Raw genomic sequence first — 22,910 nt, forward strand, 5'->3', positions numbered from 1 at the left:
GTTTAGTTGAACAGATTAGAAATATTATACTTTCTGTTGAAAAGACAACTTTCTGATCAAAAACATTGAGATTACGTCGCAACAGACATAATCTTGGGCAGTAAAAAGGCTAAGTTGCTGGCAGAAATTCAAATGGAAGGTTGTGTTTTGCCGTACTGAATCACCTCCACCTAACTACCACCTGTCTGAGAAAATCTTGCATTTCGCTACCAAATAAATATTTACTAACACCAAATTGTCATTTTTTCCCCTATTTATTGTTTTTTTTATTTTGTTTTTGATAACATCATGCACCAAATAATTTCAGTTTTATTTTACGTGGTATATTGTTTCTTTTTAACTCGCAATACCAAATTAAACAAATAATTGTCGAAGTGGTACCTGAAGGGCTATATTACAGATTATAGGTTTTTTCTATATCTCGAATAAAGGAAAAGCAAAATAACTGTATTATGAATACGACACAACTGACTGCCAATCATTGTCACGTTTTATGAAGGCAACAATAAATCTAAAAAAATACATAACTTCTCCCATACCAAGCAACAAAGATTCAGACAAAAATAAGTTTACGGCTCAGAAGGGCGTACATCGACTACCCCATGTGCTTCGGAACATGACCAAGAAAAGAAAACTATTTACAGACACAACAACTTTTTATCTACGTTCTAAAAATGATTTGTAGCAGTTTGACATATTCAAAACAATACATAAACTGGAAAGTTAACAGTGCTCCACAAAAGTACAAAATATATAGCCCTTTCATTTCCCCGACGACCTAATCAGTGGGATCTGTGTAGCGACTTCACAACATCAAGCCTGGCATTGCTTACGTTAAAAAATCAAAATCCCCAGCTAATCCTTACCGGCGACCTAATTTTCTTCTTCTTTAGCTTTGAAAATCCAAAGCATGCAAGATTAATGGTGCAAGGAAAAGCTTTATCAGTGTAAATAAACATTAGCTACTGAGCCCCTCCTAAAACATAAGGCCCTTATCACAAATATCGAAATGACCCAGACTACAAAAAGTAGCAATTGAAATTTGCAAGAATACAATCTGCGATTTATGGCGAAGTTTGCGTAGTAAAAATGTCACTATCACATGACTTACTGCTTTTCTTACTGACGAAATCAAACTAAAATGAGATTGGCAGCTCTTCTAATGCAAAATGGAAATACATAATAGTGATTAAATTGACCTTTAGTTAGGATGGGAACCATGATTTCAGACGTCTAATTCAAAAATTAATAAATAGCCCCGAGGAAATACTTTAAAGATAAACTCATCATTAGTGTATTGAAAATGATTTCATATCTTTCGTCTCCCAAAGGAGAAAAAATTTAAAGATATTTTCCCAAAGGAATCTTATTAATACTTTGAGTGGTAGATTTCTGAGATTAATCTGTGGATTGTTGGGTATTACCTTTAAGATTGAAACCCTGACAGGGTTGTCTAGAAAGTTATATACAGAAAATCCCATTAACATTAATGTCGTTAGAAACATATTGGCAGAACAATATGCGTTGCATGAACAAAACCTCTATGTTTAAACCATATAAAACTTGAGAATAAGATGACAAAATATTGCAGACTTCAGTAAAACAATGCCAGGTGAAAGATTTAAAATAAGACAAACGTTTTTGCCCATTTCGTTGTTCTATTTTGATTATTTCAGAATCACGGCCAGCCATGATACGTAAACATTAACCGCTGACGTCACGACAAAATGGCGTTGTTGTCATTATTATACAACGTCAATAGTCATATACAATTCCAAACATTCATGACATTACGTGTATACATTTTACACATCACATCAACCGGAAATGAAATGCGAGACATTTTATTGAATGTTCATCACGTGAAAGAGTCCTCATTGCACTTTCAATATTCTCCGACTTATATCTGTCTTAGAACATATAATAATTTAGGTACAACAAACTATTAAGTGCTCTTATACAAGAAAAACTATTATTTTCTTCCCTCAGAGTGAGAGACACATATTCTGTTTGTTTAGTTGATTTGATTTATTTCATGCGTCACTCGCGAAACCATTTTCCTTACTACACCGGTATCAAAAGTGTAAACTGTCTGCTTGTTCAAAGAAATACAATGGAATGGAATGTTTTAGGTATTATTTCGTAATTAAATCTGAACATAGTAATACATTAACAAGTTAATGTATACAATATGTGTTGCTGTATGAATTGTCGCTGAATTCAAGATGCGTTAATGTTCAAGCAATTACATTTTGTTCTGTATTGTGATCGTATTTCATAATGAATAAATAGCAGTTTTATCAAATTCAACACGTTAGGCAAATACAGCATGTGTAAAACACATAGCCAGTGATTACATTACTAGAATACACTATTGCACAATATTTTAGTCAACGAACTGCGTAATAATCAGGTTATTTACGTGTTTCTTAATAATAAGTATATTAATACATATTTCACCAACACATTTGAAATTAGAGGTGTGTTCTATACTTTTACGACAGAAAAAACGCAAAGTTCGCATTAATAGAAGGGTACATTATAGGAGAACAAAAAGGACATCTTAAGTTCAGTACGTACGACAAGAATGATAACGTCTGTATATATTCCAAATAATTCAATTTACCAAATGGATTTTCTCCTTCTATTCATTATAATTATGTCGGGGCGTTAATTAACCTAGTCTTCCAAAAAAAGTACTTGATTAAGAATCATATCCCGTATGTGACGATTAACCTTTACCAATTGTATACAACTAAGTAACATAGAAGGTATAAACTATGGCTACGTAACCTTTGAAATGAGCATCTGCCTAAATTATGTCAGGCCCACCGAATACTTAAACATGTTTATTTCCCTCAATTACATCATCAAAGCTGTGCAGTAGAAATTGAATTATATTCAAATAGAAACTGTACATCGTGTTAGTAGTGGAATGATGACACATTGACCTGAGTAATACCCCATTTGACCTCGTATACATTTGTCGATAATAACCAGCTCATCCCTTCGTGTTCATTATTAGCGAATGTTCTAAGCGGCCCGTGCTCTTAGTAAGTCACGTGAAAGGCTGGACCAGCCTAGTGGTACGCGTTACAAACACGTCTTCCCTCAGTACAGACAGCTGTTTTCTATCACATGCTTACATTTTTCATTAGGAGAACTCGTACAATAGGACCGAGATAATTGTCTAGACTAATTCTAATAATTCACAATTAGGTTAATTGTCCACCATTGACTACACGAGTGCTCACTTTCTATGGCTGGGCTTCAATGTCCTGCCGTTCAAGTTGATTTTCTCTCAACATAAAGACAGACAAAATCAAACAACGAGAGGAAAATATTCAACATCAAAGTAACCAGATGACGCAGTAATAGACATAACCCTAGCAGATAACATAACCATTATACGGGAATTGAGGGTCAGCATGCCCGAGGGAAAGTTAGATGGTCCAAAAGACATAAATAACCTTCGTGATTTAGCTGTCAAATCCAGAATTCCAGTACACTTAGACAAATATAAACAATTACTGAGCAGGCAAAAATGAACATTATCATCTTTCCACAAATTTGTATATGTCTTTATATGGCATCCCGTGTTTAGTGCTCTCTTATCGGTGTAGGGACAACGTCTTCAACAAGGATTGATGCAATGGGTCATTGCTGAAACCTATTGCTAGGATAAGACTTTTTAATTGAGATATAATCAGGATGAGATTATTCCGTGTTTGCGTATTGCAGAGTTATCTTCTCTTGTGAGCAGGTATTGATTGTTACGTCATTGGTTTGTGTGAGGAAATTACATCGTTTCCTCAAAATTTGATGACGTTACTCTCACAAACCAATGACGTAACAATCAATACCTGCTCACAAGAGAAGATAACTCTGCAATACGCAGAGACGGAATATATCGATCACTAAATAGAAAGCTAATAAGATCACAAACGTGTTACATGGCAACATTATGTCATGCAGATTACCAAACATGTTGACTCGTCAGCAACAAACGAAACTCATTAGATTTCTTCATTGTTAAACAAGAGCATCGGGGTGGGTATTTTTCGTAAAACACGTATTTGGGCTAACCTGTTCTAAGTTACGCAGCTACACAACAAAATAGAACGACTTAGCGACTTCGTTAGTGCAAAAGGAAGGATAAAGTGACAGGTATAGCCGAGACATGCACACTCAACTACTTTATTCACGTTATTTTGGCGGTACCTTGTTATACAGACTAGTTTGAACAACAAATTAACCGGTAGAGTATATGCAGATTGTATGCAGTCATGTTCATTTTAAATTGAAGACGATAAAGGCCATCTAACAATTCTGAACATGACATTAAGCAATTCACAGGAAAATGTGAATTATAGAAACTCTAGTTGTACAACGTGCATTAATTATGTTTTATTCCTGTTGTCATTTTTTTTTGCATGGAACTTTGATAGAAACAAGACTTAAATGAACCGGAAGAAAATAATTCGAATTAACCATTGGAATATGATGAATTACACAATGGACATTTTAATCTCATAAATGATTTGATTTATCCAACAAAACCACAAATTATCAAACAGCACCAGTTTTATTTCTTTAGTTTGTCTGACTACAAATGAAATTACCGCCATTGCATGGATTTTATTGACATGTGTTACAAGTCCTACTTCGTTCAATTATAAAAGTCGTTAAAACAATGAATTGTTTCACTGTTCAGATGCATAGTTGGCAACCAGACATCAAAATTAAACTTGCTAACAAAGGTCTATTTCATAAGTCACATTTGGTCAATATCAAGTTGATTCGTCTAACATCCTGTAATACACGGTAACCTTGATAGCAGCCATATGAAACATATTTCGTTATCTCACTCGTACTAACAGCCGTGAACTACTTGATGTAACAGTTGGTTTCAATACACCTGGTGGGAAAGTCAAATAGGTATGAATATCGGGTTGAATATTACGCTGTCTACAGTCGGTTACCACTATGCGAATATGGTTTACGGTGTATTGCTGTGAAAGTTGAAATTGTCGTTTGTTTCTCATCTACTAAACACGCAGCTCGAACATATAGACGTTCTACAAAATAAGTACAGCATTGCCAACGTTAATAATTCCGCGTATTATAGAGGTGAAAGATAGAAAAATAATATATCAAACCGACCGAAAAGTAGCAGCCGTTACCTTTTATGTGGTTTTTCAGGTTTATTTCAATAGGACACAACCTGATGACGTCAAAATTACATGTCAATGCATTACAATAGTAACGTGACGTCACACTGTAAACAGGATTAGTCGACAATCTAGCACAGGATCTAACTATGTTCTGTTGACACTATGTCTCAATTTTCTATAGAATTATCCTTTTTGTTTTCTCGCAAAGAAGTGTCAAGTGAATATAATTGATACATAGATAAATCATTAAATTGATAGCTGGCGCGTTCCTGAATATATTAATTGATATGTGAACCCCGTAACGCATGAATGTACATAAACCACAAACTAATGCAGAGTTGTTACGACAGCCTAAAGCAAGATGTAGTTTTATCTCTAACGTAACAGTCAAACGGTTGTTAAAGACATGACAGAAATATAGACTTTTGACTGGATTTCACCACGGATCTGGTGGTAGACTGCAACAAGCCTGTAAATCTGATCTTGTACATATCTATAGTAGACATCAGATATGTCTTGGAATAATAGAATGATATTGATTATATCATTATCTAGTTAGGGAAAGAGATAAACAAGACATATTGGATAATGCAATTACAAAGACATTTTGTTTTCTGTTCTTTGTTTGTTTGTGGGTTTTTTTGGGGGTTTTTTTGGAGGAGGGGCAGTATATACTGTTCATGACACTATACGAATGAGTTAGTTCTGCATTACACTACACACAATGTAGGATTTACTTCACATCTGAACAATATTTACTCGGGAGGAGAAAAAAAAATCTTTAAGACTTGCATGTACCATATTTAAACTTGAATAATCATTATATGCATCAAGTACGAACATTTTTAAATAAATATTTTCTTTTTTATTCCCGGATGCTGAACAATGTCAGTAAAATAAATATGAAGCGGCATGGTAGAGGTAATTGTATATTATATTACATTGTAAAGTAAGGCAGTATGAGGGCTTTGATCTAGGTAACCCAATGTGCTGGGGGATAATTACCGACAGGAAAAAATGTTAATTCCTGCACCAGATATCAGACATTACGATGCTCTGCATGATGAAAATGAAAACAATAAGAAAACCAATTTGAACCAAAATTAAATCGTATTACAATCTAACAGACACATGAAACATCGGGGGTAAAAGGAATCGAAACAAGTGCACAGGTCTGGGCAATTTAAAAAAGTCTCATGATGGCTGAATACATGTATGTATCTATTAATTTGTTCGTACTGCCGTACTGTTTCTTAGGAATGTTCATATAAGCGCTTGATTTGTTAGGTTACACTCAAATTCATAAGATTGCATTATTTCAATGTGAACGAACGTTGTAAAAGATTAAAAACTCATTGGACACGACCAATATAGTTTCACTTGAAACAGCCTGCAACTATTCCTAATTGACTGATTAATAAGGAGTACATACAAATAGCAGATAAAATGTACAGCATTTGTCATAATATTAGATCATATAAAATATTTTATACAAGATTAATTGTATAATTTTTACATCTGAGATTTCGTTTGTATGGTGCTATATAGAATACCAGAACCACAGGAAAAAGCATTAACCCAAAATCGGCAAGCGCATTTCAGTAGAATATACATCTCCTGAAACATTTAGTAATCTGAGCTCAATTGTTCTAGTCGGTTAAGACTCCTACTGAGTTAGCCTGGCTGTTTTATGTGCAATATTCTGGTAAATTATGAGAATAACAACAGAAAGTGCAGGTGTAGGAAATTAGGACGATCAGCTGGTGAAATAAAACATGAAAATACTGAACATCCTAGGGTATTTACAATTAGGCATATTTAAAATACTTATATTAACTCCTGCTACGTCACAACAATATAAAAACAACGCCCGGACTTACATTTATTTATATGAGTGCACACATATTAACCTAAAATGTAACAAGAAAACAAGGATTCCTACAGGCAAAAGGCCGCAAGAAATTATAATTCTACAGGCAAAAGGTCGCCAGAAATTATTATAATAGATAGAACGTAAGGACTTATCATCAAACTTAAGTTAAGTTACCCATAATATTACATTGTTAAACACATGTCGAATTTCAAATAATATTATAAATTGTATTCATTTTACAACTATTGTAAAAATATTTATGTAACATATCAATCAATCTTGTTGGCCCAGATGTAAGCGTGATGTTGGTCTTAATGTGAGAGGAAAATGGAGAAAACCCAGGAGGTCGAGCAGGTGACCTTATACCTTTTCACGTCCGAACGAGGAATTGAACCCCGATCGTCTTATAAAAGGCAAGTTCCATATCCGCTGCGCCACCCGACTACCCAAAATAAAATTGTGCTAATGACACTTCACCTTCAATAATAAAATCACCTTCGAACGTCAGAACCTGGGACATCGCTTTGATCAGAAAAAATAAAACCTTTTTCAATATGTATAGAGTGCCATAAACGCAACGGTTTCAGCAAAAAAATATAATCAGAAATATATTTCCTCTTTGATATTCATAATTTTAAAAAAAAGTGTCATACAATCAATTAAACTAATGTACCTAAGTTGGCTAGAAAGAAGTAAACATTGTAAATCATACCGTTACCGATATCGAGTTAACAATAATATCATCATTATCACTCTAGTTATAGAAAATGTTCACCGACACGAAATACCGTAAATAGTCGGGACAATTCACATTAATTCGTTCGGGTTGGAATATTATACGTGAGGCTGTTATTATAAATCAACATACAACTCAACCCCATGGTTAAGATATGAAAAATTGTTTCGCCTACATAAAAAAAATATGTTAACGGCTGTCTAACAAATTTCAGTATCCTCAGTTGAAAATCCTGTTGTCTTTGTGAAGATTAGAGGAAGGATGTAAAAACAAACTTTTTAATTACTAAACTCAATATATGATTTGTTGTGTAATTCGCCGAAATCTTCTTGAGATACTAAAACGTCTTAACCATGAGAATAATACTCTGCTACTATTGTCGGCTGATTACTTACGTATTGAACTTAGACGATTTTCATCATAAAGATTGGAACTTTTTGGAATGGTACTGCATGACCAGAATGCTTTATTTACATATCCTGTGATCTCTTCCATCTTCGCATTCTGCAGTGGGTATTAAATGCACATTGTCAACCTATAGGGGTAGAACTCTGACGCAAAAAAGACTGAAAAATCTCCAACTCATTCGCATAACTCATCCCTAGCCACCAGAGATCAACTCCAGACATATACCTCATTGAGGATGCGACCAAGGGCAGAAAAATGTCATTCGCTTCCGTCGGCAGCGAGGAAGAGCTAAGAAACCTAGATATTCATGAGATGTTGTATGTGAGTGAATACGACAGTTCAAGAGTAAAGAAGAGGGAAAAATGAATAGGCTGTCGTTGTCCATTCCCTATCGCTCGTTATAACAATTGAAATAATACTGTCCAAAATGAAGGCAATTGTTTGCCGACGATGAAGACTTACCAGCTAGCAATGGGAGGACCAGTTGCGTTCGCTTAGTACGGAGGACAGCAAAAAGACTGACGATGTGTATTCGGACACGTTACAATTGTCATTATATCCGAGTGTTAAGATGATGAGGGCGTCGATGAGGTTTTAAAAGAGGAAGTAACAACTTTTGTCTTTTCTGCATGCATGAAGCCTGTAACTAACGTTAACTAAACAAGGATTGCGTTTCGGTAGTTGTGTTGTGATAGAGGCGCCTAAGGAAAACAAATACATATAGCCCAAATTGGTGAGACCGATGCAAGCTCCGTATCTCGAGTTAAAAAATGGGCAGCATGCCGTATTTAGGGTTTTAAAAAGTACAATTTATGTTAAGTCCATGCATGATGAACATGATGAAGTAAACGGAAGTCCGGATAAAAATTTCGCATTTCAGGGAAACTTTGCGTCTTTTGTGGTTGCTCCCTGCTAACTTTAAAAAAATATATACAGTGTGGCGTTTCCTTTAAAGCCAGGGCTCAGTGAGGCCTATCCCACGAAATATACCCCCATTAAAACTTAAGAGTGGTTGTTTTGGAGAGAGTTGATTATGCATTTTTAGGAAGCAACCATAGTGTTAAGTGATTTCTTTCTCGTGAGAAAAGGCCTTGCAAATAGTCACAGAATCGGGTTCGGATATATTTCAGACGACTCGGTCGAACCCTGATCTCAGAGCTAACACAGCAGCCTCAAAACATGTGTTTCTTTTAGGTAAACTATTTTTTTTTCATTTTTTCCAATATATCTCTGATAATGAATGGCTCTTGCAGATCATATAAAGGTTCAGATTAGGAGTTTGAAAGTTATCCTGTTCAGAATACAATGTGCTGACCAATTTCTTTTGTGAGAATGAAGCAATAAAAAAGCTGAAGAGAGGTTACCAAAATACAAGTATCACCATTCTTTACATAAATGAGTTCATCTAAAATCTCAGTGAAGAAAACCAAAACAAGAAAGTTATTAATCCGTGGTTTAAATAAAACCTTTTTATTATATTTGTATTATTATTAGTCAAAGCAGCAAAGATTTTTTTGTGAAAACAAACTGCATAGCTTAGGCAAAACAAAATATTCAGAATCGACAGGAATTCAGATCATACAACAAATCCTCAGTATGAGACAGGGAACTGTGGCTGGGTGATTAACGTAATCACTTTCACAATGACCCTCATAGAGACACGGGTAGAAAAATTGTACGGCAACAATGCTGGAATTTCAGGACAGGGTCAGCTTTTTCTTATGGGAATTAGGAAAGATTATCCTATTTAAAATTTGTGTTATACTTTCATTCGGATTTTTTTGCGCCGCTAATTCTATTTTTAATAATGGGCCTGATAGATTCGATCTACTTTGGAAGTGAATCCAATTCAGCATGCTTTCCTTTTGTCCACTGTATGTGGCGTAGTTTTCCACACAACCCATCTGTATATTAAAAATTACATTCCAATTGATAGTAGTAGTCTCGCGATACTACAAACTCATGAAAGTTTGTCGTACCTTTAATTATGTATGATATTTAGATCGCCAGTCAGTACGTGTCGAACTGAATCAAAGTTGGACGGAGATGCATAGCAAGAACATGATGAAAGAAAATTTATTCTCAAGTCATCCACATTCAGCTGTTATTACGTTTCTTTGTATTTGAGAAACTTGGAAGCAATGTGTTCAGACTAAACACAGTATTGGGGTACGTTTGTAGCTGAAGTACGGTGATAAATAAGATTCGATAAACTTTTCATGCAGAATTTCACTGCTGTTTTTGGCATCTATCCTCTAGTTGACAAATTCGGCTTTGATACTATTCCAAATTACCGTCGTGATTATCCGTACGAACAGGTTTAATGAGTCGAACTTGAGCCAAATCATCAATACTTACACGAACTCTCAAATGCAGTTTCCAAATTTCATCAGAAACAAATTTAGCAGAATCTTGTAATGCTCATTATACAAAAAGGGGAAGCAAATACTGTGTGGTTTGAACATTGTGGACACCCAGGAGTTTATCTATAGTTCCCATAAGGTCTTGAAATGTACATGTAACATTGTATTCGGTCGGACTGTTGTATTAGTGATGTACGTAGATGTCTACGCTTAGTCTCCTTTTAGGAGTGAACAAAGGCATTACATTAATATGACAGCATTCTGGAATCAACAAAATTACTAGAGATTCTACATGGTCATTTCAGCAACATGACGCAGTAGTGCCATGAAACACACACTTGACAAATAAACTGATTTGTGAAAGGCGATTTCAATACATGTTCGCTGAAGCCGGATTACAACTGTACATTGGATATGTCCGATTCGATTCATTACGGTGTTTTGGAAACACATATCTATTCCAAAATGAGACATATCTATCTTAACAAAGTAATTAGCGTGCTTATTTGCTTTCACACCTGTTCAGATGGCAAAAGACTTGATGTCATGAGTCTTTCTATGTTTGGTGCATATCCATTTCGCTTACTTAATAACATCATGAAAACGTCGAAACCTTCAAACGTTCTTAGTCGTTTTAAAAGGAAAGATCAGACAGATTTTCATCGGAGAGGTTGTGTGTTATACAATCGGAGAGAGTGCTTCAGAAAAACAGAAGAGATTCGAAAATCAAACAAATCGTTGGTTACCTTTAAACCAAGTTATCCTGTCTCTACAGACTCTATCTAGATGGATCAAGAATCTTAGTAAAGCAAAGGAAAGATGTCCAGTTAAAAACCCATTCTGCTTCCAGAGGAGCAGCCATATCTGCAGCTGCTTCCTAATTTGCATTTTTCCCAAAACATCAAAATTACAAATAAGTTAGTCTTCCGCAGATTCTTTCTTGAGAGATTTTACCAGACAACAGCCCTTCGGGAATACAGTTTTGAAATTTGTTTTTTAAATATGATATTGGTTTTTATGTTTTTGCAAAATATTTCACATTAAATGTGCAATTTAACGCCAACAAACAAAGGGCGAGAATGAGGAATCATTCTCTTGTCCGACATCAGGTGTTTAGTTTTGTTGCTTTTTTATAATTCATAATAACAGACAAACAAGGAGGTTAGACTCCAGGTTTTAGTATTTCTTCTTGTAACATTTGTGATGACGTTTGTCAGACATTGGAGATCATTTACCACACAACGATACCTCGTTGTCGTCCTTTTACAAACAGGAAAAACAAAAGCATGATAAATGGCTTAAAAAGCAGAGGAATCTCTTCCATGCTAATTTTGTGTCCTATGTGAATGAAGTTAATGAGTGTGTGTAAACAAGAAGGGTGGCCTCGACTAGACAGGTTGATAACATCCACCCTAATATTATTATATTTCATCACCTTTTGGAGGTTGCTTTTTCTGAAAACCATGAAAACTAAAAGAAACAACGAGGGATGATTTTAACCTGATGGAAATTTTACCAGGATCATGTCACTCGGGGAGAGAAGAATTCTACTTCTTGTTTACATGTATGTGAACTTTTGCAAAACAGCAAATGTTAGCGTTTACCACAGAGGAATTTTACTGATTTGTTTTTTGTCTGTGTAGTGGTTTTTTTATATATCACAAGGAATGAAAGACACATGAAGTTAATTTACATAGCAGTGGGTTCAATCGTATAAGTATTTCTAAATGAATATCGTTTTTATGTTCGTTCGATAAGCAAAAATATTAAAAGTCACAGGAAAAACGACATGATTATTTTCGTTTTTGTCTCTTAAAAATACATGTTTATATGAGCGCCTGAGGGGGTTTGACTTGGTTACATGTATGTCATCTTTTTAAACCAGACGGGTTCACAGACAGAGAGGGTAGAAGCCACCTTGTATGTTGACGTTTAACCTAGAAGGATTCAAAGACAAGAACTGAAAACGTAAAGGTGCATGTGTTTTACCTGTTTGATGCTGTGTAATTCATTTTGATTTACTGTATCTATTACCAAATCATAAGGTGCAATCACCTGCGTGTGTGTCAATAACGTTCATCTTTAACATACAATGTACTTACCTTCACATGGTCTTTTGCAAACCAGGACGACTCAAGGACTGGAAGAGTGGCTTCCACACCAGACGGACTGAAGAATACCATGTAGCTGGGGGTACCCTGCAATAACGATATTCAACTTAATTAATGAAATGTGGCTTTTAGTAAAAAAAAAAAATGAATAAAATGGTAATTTCGCTTCTGTAAAAGTGCAGTACACTCACTCCTGAAGAGTACTGAAAGGTTCCAAAGTATATGAACAAAAGGAAACTCCAACAAACTGGCATATAACATTCCTGGACTTGACTTTTAGAGAGAAAAAAATCATGAGCTCAATATTACATTCTTATTTCTCATGCATCTAGTAATTGTGTCTCTCTAGACCTTTAGGGAAATAAAATCTAGCTTAAATTAAAAAGTTCTATCCTAAAAAACACCATGGTATAGTCTCGTAGATATTTCTATTATTGGCAATTTCAGATCTACATTTTGTATGAGTAATTGATTTTACAATTAAGATATGTCTTAACTTTTAATAGATTAAACATTTCATGCACGTCAAATTACGATAATTCAAAAAAGTTAAACAAGGACAGATGGATCCTTAATAATGTATAACGATATATACTCACTTGGCCACAGACAGGACAGGTACGTTTAGTATTATTGGTGTAACATCACATACCAATACTATATACCTCAAGACTATATTTTAATTGCCACCTAACACTAATTACATCTTTTCAATCTCTCAAATTACTAATTTTGGAAAATCAGTTGAGTAAGACACTCGCATCTTAATAGAATATAAATTAATTAATTAAATGCATATTTTTTTAATCATTTTGACAGTACAGACGCCATATTTTATTAATTATTTACCACAAACCATGAATAGCTTCATGGCCTAGACATGTTGGCTAAACAAAGTTTATATAAGCAATACGATTACAAAAAATACAATAAGGCAACAATCAAATCATTAGGAACCATGCTTAAACAGTTTGACAAAATAAAATCTCACAAACCCGTAAACCCATCATTCATGAAACTAAGAATGTAGATTTAGACATAACTTTAAAGTCTGTATATTTTACTGGATCTATTTTGCTATACAACATGGTCTGCATAGTTATTATCAATGCCAAACCCCTTACAGTATCAGAGGACACGAATCTGGAAATAAAGACCAGCAGAACTGATTACCAGCAAAAATGATTACCAAAAACTGTTGAGTGTTAATTACAAATAAAATGCCTCAGGTTCAGCGGAATGATTCACGGAGTATAAAACATTCCACACAGAGGCCGGTAAGCTGATGTTACTTTCCTGTACAGGTAAATGTATGTAAGCGGGATTTAAAACATATCAGCAGGGGAATATTATCATTTTACCATCATTTTATTTAAATAAAGCACCTTAAAAACATGCAAGGGAATTTTTCACAAATTCAGCTAAAATCATGAATCATGATTTATAGTGCTTTCTTTGCAATTCATGTCTAAAATCAATCCACATGTTATGGTCATAGGGAAAACAGTTATCCCAATTATTTCAGTTTAATTAGGCTTTTTTATGTGGGTGAAGTACACATAGTGTAGTCGGCTAATGACTAAAACATGGTCAAGTATTCGTGTAAAGTAAGCCCAAAGATAGACAACTCTTACCCCGTTAATCTTACTGTATAAGCTCTTAGCTTGTTATTTGCAAGTTTGTCAACAGTTTCATTTTTGATCATGGGGCAGAGAGTTAGCATTATATTCCTGTGCACAACATTTTTTACTGTTTAAGAGGTAAAGCTTTGAGATCTCCCTCTATGAATAGATTATCCAGTATGCATCACACTTGTTGAGTGGTTTTCTCATGTTTTATAAAGTAAATATATACAGGTAAATCTGCTCAAGATAAATAGCACTTCTATTAAGCAATCCTCTTTCTTAAGAAACACATACTCTCACCCCATGAAGCTGTATATTCTACATTAAAAACTATTGAGAGACCACCTCGGTATATCAACCAATTTTGGTCTAGTGATCCATTCCTGGGGTAATCGTTTCCTGGCTGATCCCCCCTTGGGGGAACTCTTTATACAGATTTAATAATTACCTCACTGTGATATTTATGTCTTTTCCAAAAGAGTTCAAAAGGTAAAAATCTTTTTTACTGATAAGAATGTGGACTTTATCAATAAACTGATGGTTCAATTAAACAGAAAAAAATATTGTTTGTGATTTATCATAACTATTACAATATGATGGATTGATATTTACAAAAAACAATAACATAATACATTATATTTATAAAAAGTGATTCTTAATTATCAAATGATACTAGTTAAAAAAGTATTGCCTAGAGACATCGATCCTCCTTAGCAATACGATCATAAAAAATTAAGAAACAGCAAACATCGAAATAATCTTAAGACAAGGAAATCTTGACCCATGACTCTTGAGACGAAGAAATCTTGACCCATAACGCTTGAGACGAAGTAATATTGACCTATACCTCTGGCGACGAAGTAATCATGGCCCATATAACTCTTGAGACGAAGTAATATTGACCTATAACTCTGGCAACGAAGTAATCATGGCCCATAACTCTTGAGACGAATTAATCATGGCCCATAACTCTTCAGACGAAGAAAGCTTGGCCCATAATTCTTGAGACAAAGTAGTCTTGACCCATAACTCAGAGACAAGGAAATCTTGGCCCATAACTCTTGAGACGAATTAATCATGGCCCATAACTCTTCAGACGAAGAAAGCTTGGCCCATAATTCTTGAGACAAAGTAGTCTTGACCTATAACTCAGAGACAAGGAAATCTTGGCCCATAACTCTTGAGACGAAGAAAGCTTGACCCAAAACTCAGAGACAAGGAAATCTTGGCCCATAACTATTGAGACGAAGTAATCTTGACCTATAACTCTGAGACAAAGTAATCTTGACCCATATAACTCTTAGACGAAGAAATCTTGACCAATATTAATATAACTCTGAGATGAACAAATCTTGACCAATATTAATATAACTCCTAGGCGAAAAATAAATGACCAATATTAATATATCTACTAGACGACGAAATCTTGACCAATATTAATATAACTCTGAGACGAACAAATCTTGACCAATATTAATATAACTCCTAGGCGAAAAATAAATGACCAATATTAATATATCTACTAGACGACGAAATCTTGACCAATATTAATATAACTCTGAGACGAACAAATCTTGACCAATATTAATATAACTCCTAGGCGAAAAATAAATGACCAATATTAATATATCTACTAGACGACGAAATCTTGACCAATATTAATATAACTCTGAGACGAACAAATCTTGACCAATATTAATATAACTCCTAGGCGAAAAATAAATGACCAATATTAATATATCTACTAGACGACGAAATCTTGACCAATATTAATATAACTCTGAGACGAACAAATCTTGACCAATATTAATATAACTCTGAGACAAAGAAAGCTTGACCAATATTGATATAACTCCGAGACGAAGGAATCTTGACTAATTTTAATATAACTCTGAGACGAAGAAAGCTTGACCAATATTGATATATCTCCTAGACGAAGAAATTTGACCAATATTAATATAACTCCGAGACAAAGGAATTGCGACCAATATTAATATAACTCTGAGACAAAGAAATCTTGACCCATAACAATGGAATGATTTGTAAATTATTTTATATGACACAAGGCAATACAAGTAGACACCATAAAGAGCCAAGATATTGGTGCTGCATCAACAATGCTACCTTATTTTGGTCTGGCGAACAAGATAAGTCAAAATACACAACATAAAGTTTCAATATCATCCGTTTCAGGTAACCTGAGTGAATTGAAATGGCACTTCTCAAAAAATAAAGCTATCTGATAATTAATCGAGAAAATTGGCTGCTAATGGACAAATATAACCATGTTCAAACAGAAATTACTTTAATAGGGGATAAATGGATGTGCTTGGTGAATTTTGCAGAAGAAAGTTAATAGTGCTTCCTGTATGGTCACCATACCACATGATGTGCAGTACACTAATGTATGTTGGCCACATATGAAGCTACTGTAACACTGTTTGCTACGACATATTATTATATAATTAAACTATAATAAGTGTATGAAGATTGATGTAAAAATAACTTTATTTTTGAAATCATCCATTTTTAAATGTATTGTAAACGAAAGACCAGCATTAAACCCCGATGCATTGTCTCACTTCACAATTATACACATGCAACTCACATAAAGCAGTGTGATGTATTTAAAAAAAATCACTTGTAGAAAACTTGTTATTTGAAACAACTAGAAAACAGAAACAGGTTACATTGTAAGCGTCCATTAACCCTTTCACCACTGTAGATCATAATGGACTCATCCATATCAATGCATGGCAGATCTAGAGTCTACTAAAGTTACATAGGGGTGAAAGGGTTAAAATGTACTGGCAGCCAATTGTTGAACAAGGTAGACTATTTTGTTTCAAAATGTGTTACTTTAATGAACTGAATATGAATTTTCAGCTAAACAGAGTAAAAACAGTCAAGTTTCAAGTCACTGAATTCTGTATAGACTGTTTGCTGATTTCCAAACCTACATCATAACAAGTATGGGCTAGATAAATATTTAAATAGAATAAGGATTATCTATAATGTGAGCTAAAATTGGCACATACAGGTATTTAAATCATTCTGTTAATGAACCTGCTAAAAACATGGAAAAAAATCTCTTAATACATTGTATAAACATTTGGTGATTCAGCATTTTGGGCGAGGCTCAAATCGATCATTTTTTTTTCATTAAGAAATAAGCAAAATTCCTTACACCATACACTTTGGTATTCAATAAAGTCATTGCATTAAGCTTAAAGTTTTTTTAATCAAATTTTTGAAATGTCACTGGAATAACTGTCATTATTTCTTTCAGATTTTGCAAAGCATTTTCGCTCCTCCATGAACACTTTTATTGAAGAGTTGAAATTTTAAAAGTAGGTGCATTAGAGACCTGAACATGTCAATATAAATCAGTCATTTTATCAATGATATGAAGAAAAAATTCTCTTAAAGACTTCACAATTGACAAAGCACCAAGAAGAAAAATATATCTTATTAACTTGAAAGTCTAGGTATGTAAGAGTTACTTCCCTTTACATGACATGCATTGTTATCATTTTCTCATGAAGTAACCATTCTCTGAGGGAAATGAAGCTTATGTTATATCTATATCTGCAGAGTTGTCTTTTTATTTTCTATCATAAGACATGATATCTAAATCACTTGTTCTAGTTACAACGTACATGTGACTAAACTGATGGGCAGTACAACAGACTTAGATTGCTGATCTAATTCCGTGAAGTACATACATTTAAATATACCCCCTAATTAAGAAAACTTTTGATTTCTGAGGAGATATTACTAATATTAAATACTATCATAATAATAATAATAATTTGAGGTTCTTATATACCGATTTATCACAATAACCTAGTGTGTAGGTCGTCTCAAAGCAGTTCACAAATTATTATCCATGGTTATAGGGCCTTTAATTTGCAACAAGCCAATATCTTTCTCAACACCCTGGGGAGCATGCAGCCGGTGCTTCCAATTCGGCACTCACAGTTAGCATTCAACAATTCTAGCTCTGCTCAACCACTTACTCATTTACAGCTGAGTAAAGCGGAGTAAAGTATCTTGCTCAAAGATACAACACAGTGCCGTGAGTCGAACCTGCAACCCTTCGGTCACAAGCCCGGCGTCCTACCACTAGACTACCGTGCCTCCATCATAATGGTAATAATGACATAATGATTACTTACCTCTGTCCTCACGATGTCATGGATACATTTTTCGATGTCATCCCTTGGAATAGTCCGATACACTGTAACCTCGTGTAGATCTACACCTGGAAACAAAGTCTGATCACGTTTCTAAACTGTTCTGTATGGGGCTTAAATCAGTAAAATCAAAAACTAGGTTTTGTCAATTAAGTCTATCCTTCATAAAAGAGTTCCAAATGCACTTTACAAAACCTGTCAAGTATCTACGGTAAATGCTAAGTTTAAATAGAGGTGTGATTTAAACAATTACATATTTTAAAGGAATACAGAAATGAAGGTATTGATGACATGCAAGTAATTCTTTATATTAGATAACTGCTTCAAAATGATTTTGATTTTTTTTTCTCCCTATATCAATAAAATATGAAAATGACTGATTTCAACGCTTCATAATGAATCTCTTCTTTTTCCTTTTTTTCGAAAAACATTTTAGTAGAGGCTCAATAGAGAATATAAGGAAAGAAATTGGCCTGAAATGGGTCATACCCTTGATTGCTCACTTCTTTTGAATAGAGGAATTTCAAAATTTTGGAGATATACATGTATATTACATTTGCAAAAACAGGCAATTAAGTTATTATTAGCAGATGATCTGATGATTAAAAATTTACTTTTTTTAATGATAAATCACAAAAGAGGGGGTGGAGACACAACGTCTGAGATAAGTAATCATCTTCTATTTCTTCGTCGATTATACCGTGGATACCAAGAAAGTATACAGAGTTTACACTGGCAGGTGTAAGCAAAAATTAATCCAGGAAAAAGTGCAAACAACACAGCAAATCTCTTCCAAACATCAAAATTTAAACACGTCGATGATGCTCCAATCAATTCTGATGTTTGGAAGAAATTTTGCCGTGTTGTTAGCAATTTTTCCTGGATTTTGTCAATGATTGATAAATTGAGGCCTTAAGTCCACTTCTCATCATATCTTGTACTTGACTTTGATAGGAGCTAGGGGGTTGATGATGTACCAACCTATATGTCCCATCCTTTTGTAATTTCGTAGCAATGAAGTGTGTTTGATTTAAACCGAGACAAACATCTTTGAAGTTTAGTTGTTACAAATATAAAATTAGAGAAGGTTCAGTAATAAAAATCCATACCATTTTCTTTCATCTTTTTTGGTAAGGTATCCCTCTTCAAATTTCCACATGGATACAGAATAGGCTTACTTTTAGGTCTTACATCTGTGGAGTCATAAATAAATCAAAATCACCAGCTATATACATGCAATTTAAATGAAAATATATTGAGCATTCTGGATATTACAAAATATCCAAAGGCCTGTATACAATAAATATTGCACACAAGTTATTCAATATTATTGGAAAATGTGTGGTTTGTCATCGATGACCTTGACACTGTTATTTGGTGAAGGTAGTTTATTTGAACACCTATAACTGCCTTTCATCTCAGTATACTACAGGACAATTACCATTACTGTAGGCCAATTAAGTTATTCCGAATGAAGTTGTTTAAATAAAACAAAAGGATGGACAGACAAACATGTATCTGATGCTCCACCACGGCACAAGCTTATAACTTACTTGCCTGAAGGCAAGTGCAGAGCTTAAAATTCTTGGTAGTGACTGAAGAAAGATGATGACAACATGATCAATATAAAATTCAAAGGTAGATTATACCTTACGTTCAAATGAAAAGAGTTCATTCACACTTTTTTAAAAGTTCTTTGTACTGCATATAAATGTACAACAAAAGCTACACATTTATATGTTCTGAACATACACTTCACATCCTTGTTAGTGCATGCTTTAGGATACAATGTGTGTCCAATCTATTTGCCTAAAATGCTTCTTCCATTGAGAAAATTTGATTTGGGACACAATAATTTGTATAAGAATACCATTGAAATGAGTATATTTGAGCATATCGCCAATCATTAAATACTGGAATAAATAAGAAGGTCCAATCTTACTATACTACTCGCATTTTGCTAAGGATCACCTATATTTTGATAAAAAAAAAAAAATGTTAGAAAGGATATTATATTTTCCTTTCATTCTGTTTAGGGCGAATATGTTAGCCTTCCAAATCATCCTGTGTGGGTGTGTTCAGTCAACCATAAAAGTGAGTGCACCTTTTCCACGTGTACACCCCTTTCAAAAGCTAAGCTAGGCCAAGTAATTAAGGCGTTGTTAAGGAAATCAATTTCACGAATATTCTTTGCATGTTTTTGTTTTCATATGGCACAATGATGAACCAGACAAGGATTAACTTGCGGTGAAATGAATAGGGCCATCGGAATGCTGCAAGCTAGCATGTCTCAAAGTCAGGTTGCTGCAGACCTTAGGGTGGTCGTTCTAGGGCTATAACGCAGCGCCAAGACCGATTTTTGCTCTTACAGGTATGGCGTCACCGGTTCCAGACTGCCACAGGTTTACGAAATGACCTCCTAAATGCTTCTGGTACCCGGGTAGCCACCCAGACAGTTAGGAACCGTCTTCATGATGCTGGTTTAAGGTCACGTAGACCAGCAATACGAGTTCCCTTACTGCCCGCCATGTTAGGGACCGATTAGATTGGGCCTAAGCTTACAGCACTTTGACTCTTCAGGAATTGAAATTGGTTCATTTTACTGACGAGTCCAGATTCTGTCTTGACTTCATCGACAGGTGCGTTAGAGTATGGAGACAACCTGGGGAGAAGTTCCAGGCAGGTAACGTCGTGGAACATGACCGATATGGTGGAAGTTCAGTGATGGTGTGGGGAGGCATAAGCCTCCGTGGGAAAACTGACCTCCATGTCTTCCATAATGGTACTGTTACGGCCCCGATTTACTGCGATGAAATCCTTGATGCCTATGTCAGACCCTACATTGGTGCTTTCGGCCCTGACTTCATCCTTATGGACGATAATGCTAGGCCACATAGAGCAAGGGTGACTGAGCAGTATCTACAGCAAGAGACTATTCAACGAATGGACTGGCCAGCCTGCTCGCCGGATCAAAAACCAATCGAGCATGTGTGGAACATGCTGCAGACATGTACAGCTCTCTCTGCCAGAAATGTTCAGCCAAGAACGCTCCAGGAGCTGGGAACAGCTTAGGTAGCTGAGTGGAACGCTATCTCACAATTAAAACCGGATACGTGATCTCATTCAGGGCATGCACAGACATTGCTAAGCTGTAAATTGATGCTCATGGGCGTCACACACGATACTAAAACAGTTTCTTTTTATTTAGGATGAGTTTTGTTCAATTTGAGTTTTTAGTGAATTTCTCGTTGCTACCAATTTTAAGGTTAACCTTTTTTTCTGTGGCTAAATTTTTCCGACTGTAATTACGATTTTTGGAATTTTTGCAGGCTGATGAATTGAAAGAACAATCAATTTTTCAAAAATAATCTCAGTATAAAACAAAAAATATATTTCTTTTCATATATGCCCAAAAATAAAAGTGATCCTTAGCAAAATGTGAGTAGTATATAATAGGCTAGCTATTTTACACAATGGTTCCTTCAACCAATCAACCAACCTTTTTTAAATTCAAAGTCATTCATAAGGATATACCTGTTACTCAAAACTAGATTGTAAATATTCCTAAATATCAATTTCTTGATATCATGGGTTATCATCATCTACTGACCTTTGAGTATAATTTCTGACAGAACCTCAGCACTGCCACTGTCCTTCCCCTGGGGCAGGAAACCCAGACGCCTGGCTGTAAAAAAGACAGAGCAAAAGATAAATTAGACACAGAGGGTAATTAACCTTAACACACAGGACAGCAACAGGGGCAGAACTGATTATAATACACAGGATAAACCTGTACAGGTAGTATGATACACAGAGGATAAACCTGTATCCACAGGACAGTAACAGGGACAGAACTGATTATAATACACAGGATAAACCCAGACACACAGGACAGTAACAGGGACAAAACTAAATATAATACACAGTGGCTAAAGCTTAACACACAGGACAGCAACAGGTCTAGGACAGAACTGATAGTATGATACACAGAGGATAAACCTGTACACACAGGACAGTAACAGGGACAGAACTGATAGTATGATACACAGAGAATAAACCTGTATACACAGGACAGTAACAGGCACAGAACTGATAGTATGATACACAGAGGGTAAACCTGTACACACAGGACAGTTACAGGGACAGAACTGATAGTACGATACACAGAGGATAAACCTTAACACACAGTACAGGGACAGAACTGATAGTATGATACACAGAGAATAAACCTGTATACACAGGCCAGTAACAGGCACAGAACTGATAGTATGATACACAGAGGATTAACCTTAACATACAGGACAGTAACAGGGACAGAACTGATAGCATCATACTCATAGGATAAACCTGTACACACAGGACAGTTACAGAGACAGAACTGATAGTATGATACACAGAGGATACATCCAGACACACAGGACAGT

General features: G+C 35.0%; 1 protein-coding gene across 1 annotated transcript in view; it reads right to left on the reverse strand.

Moving 5' to 3' along the window:
* LOC110449792 (uroporphyrinogen-III synthase-like) overlaps window positions 1-22,910 on the reverse strand; it is a 68,808-nt gene that overhangs the window by 7,036 nt on the left and 38,862 nt on the right. The window contains exons 5-8 of the mRNA XM_021496881.1: window positions 22,097-22,171; window positions 19,596-19,679; window positions 18,469-18,554; window positions 12,657-12,752 (exon numbers count right to left, since the gene is read on the reverse strand). Of these exons, the coding sequence (XP_021352556.1) occupies window positions 12,657-12,752; window positions 18,469-18,554; window positions 19,596-19,679; window positions 22,097-22,171 (341 nt within the window). The remainder of the gene's footprint in view (window positions 1-12,656; window positions 12,753-18,468; window positions 18,555-19,595; window positions 19,680-22,096; window positions 22,172-22,910) is intronic.

This window comes from Mizuhopecten yessoensis, unplaced genomic scaffold (assembly GCF_002113885.1).
Source record: "Mizuhopecten yessoensis strain PY_sf001 unplaced genomic scaffold, ASM211388v2 scaffold4819, whole genome shotgun sequence".
In the NCBI taxonomy this organism is placed as follows: Eukaryota; Metazoa; Mollusca; class Bivalvia; order Pectinida; family Pectinidae; genus Mizuhopecten; species Mizuhopecten yessoensis.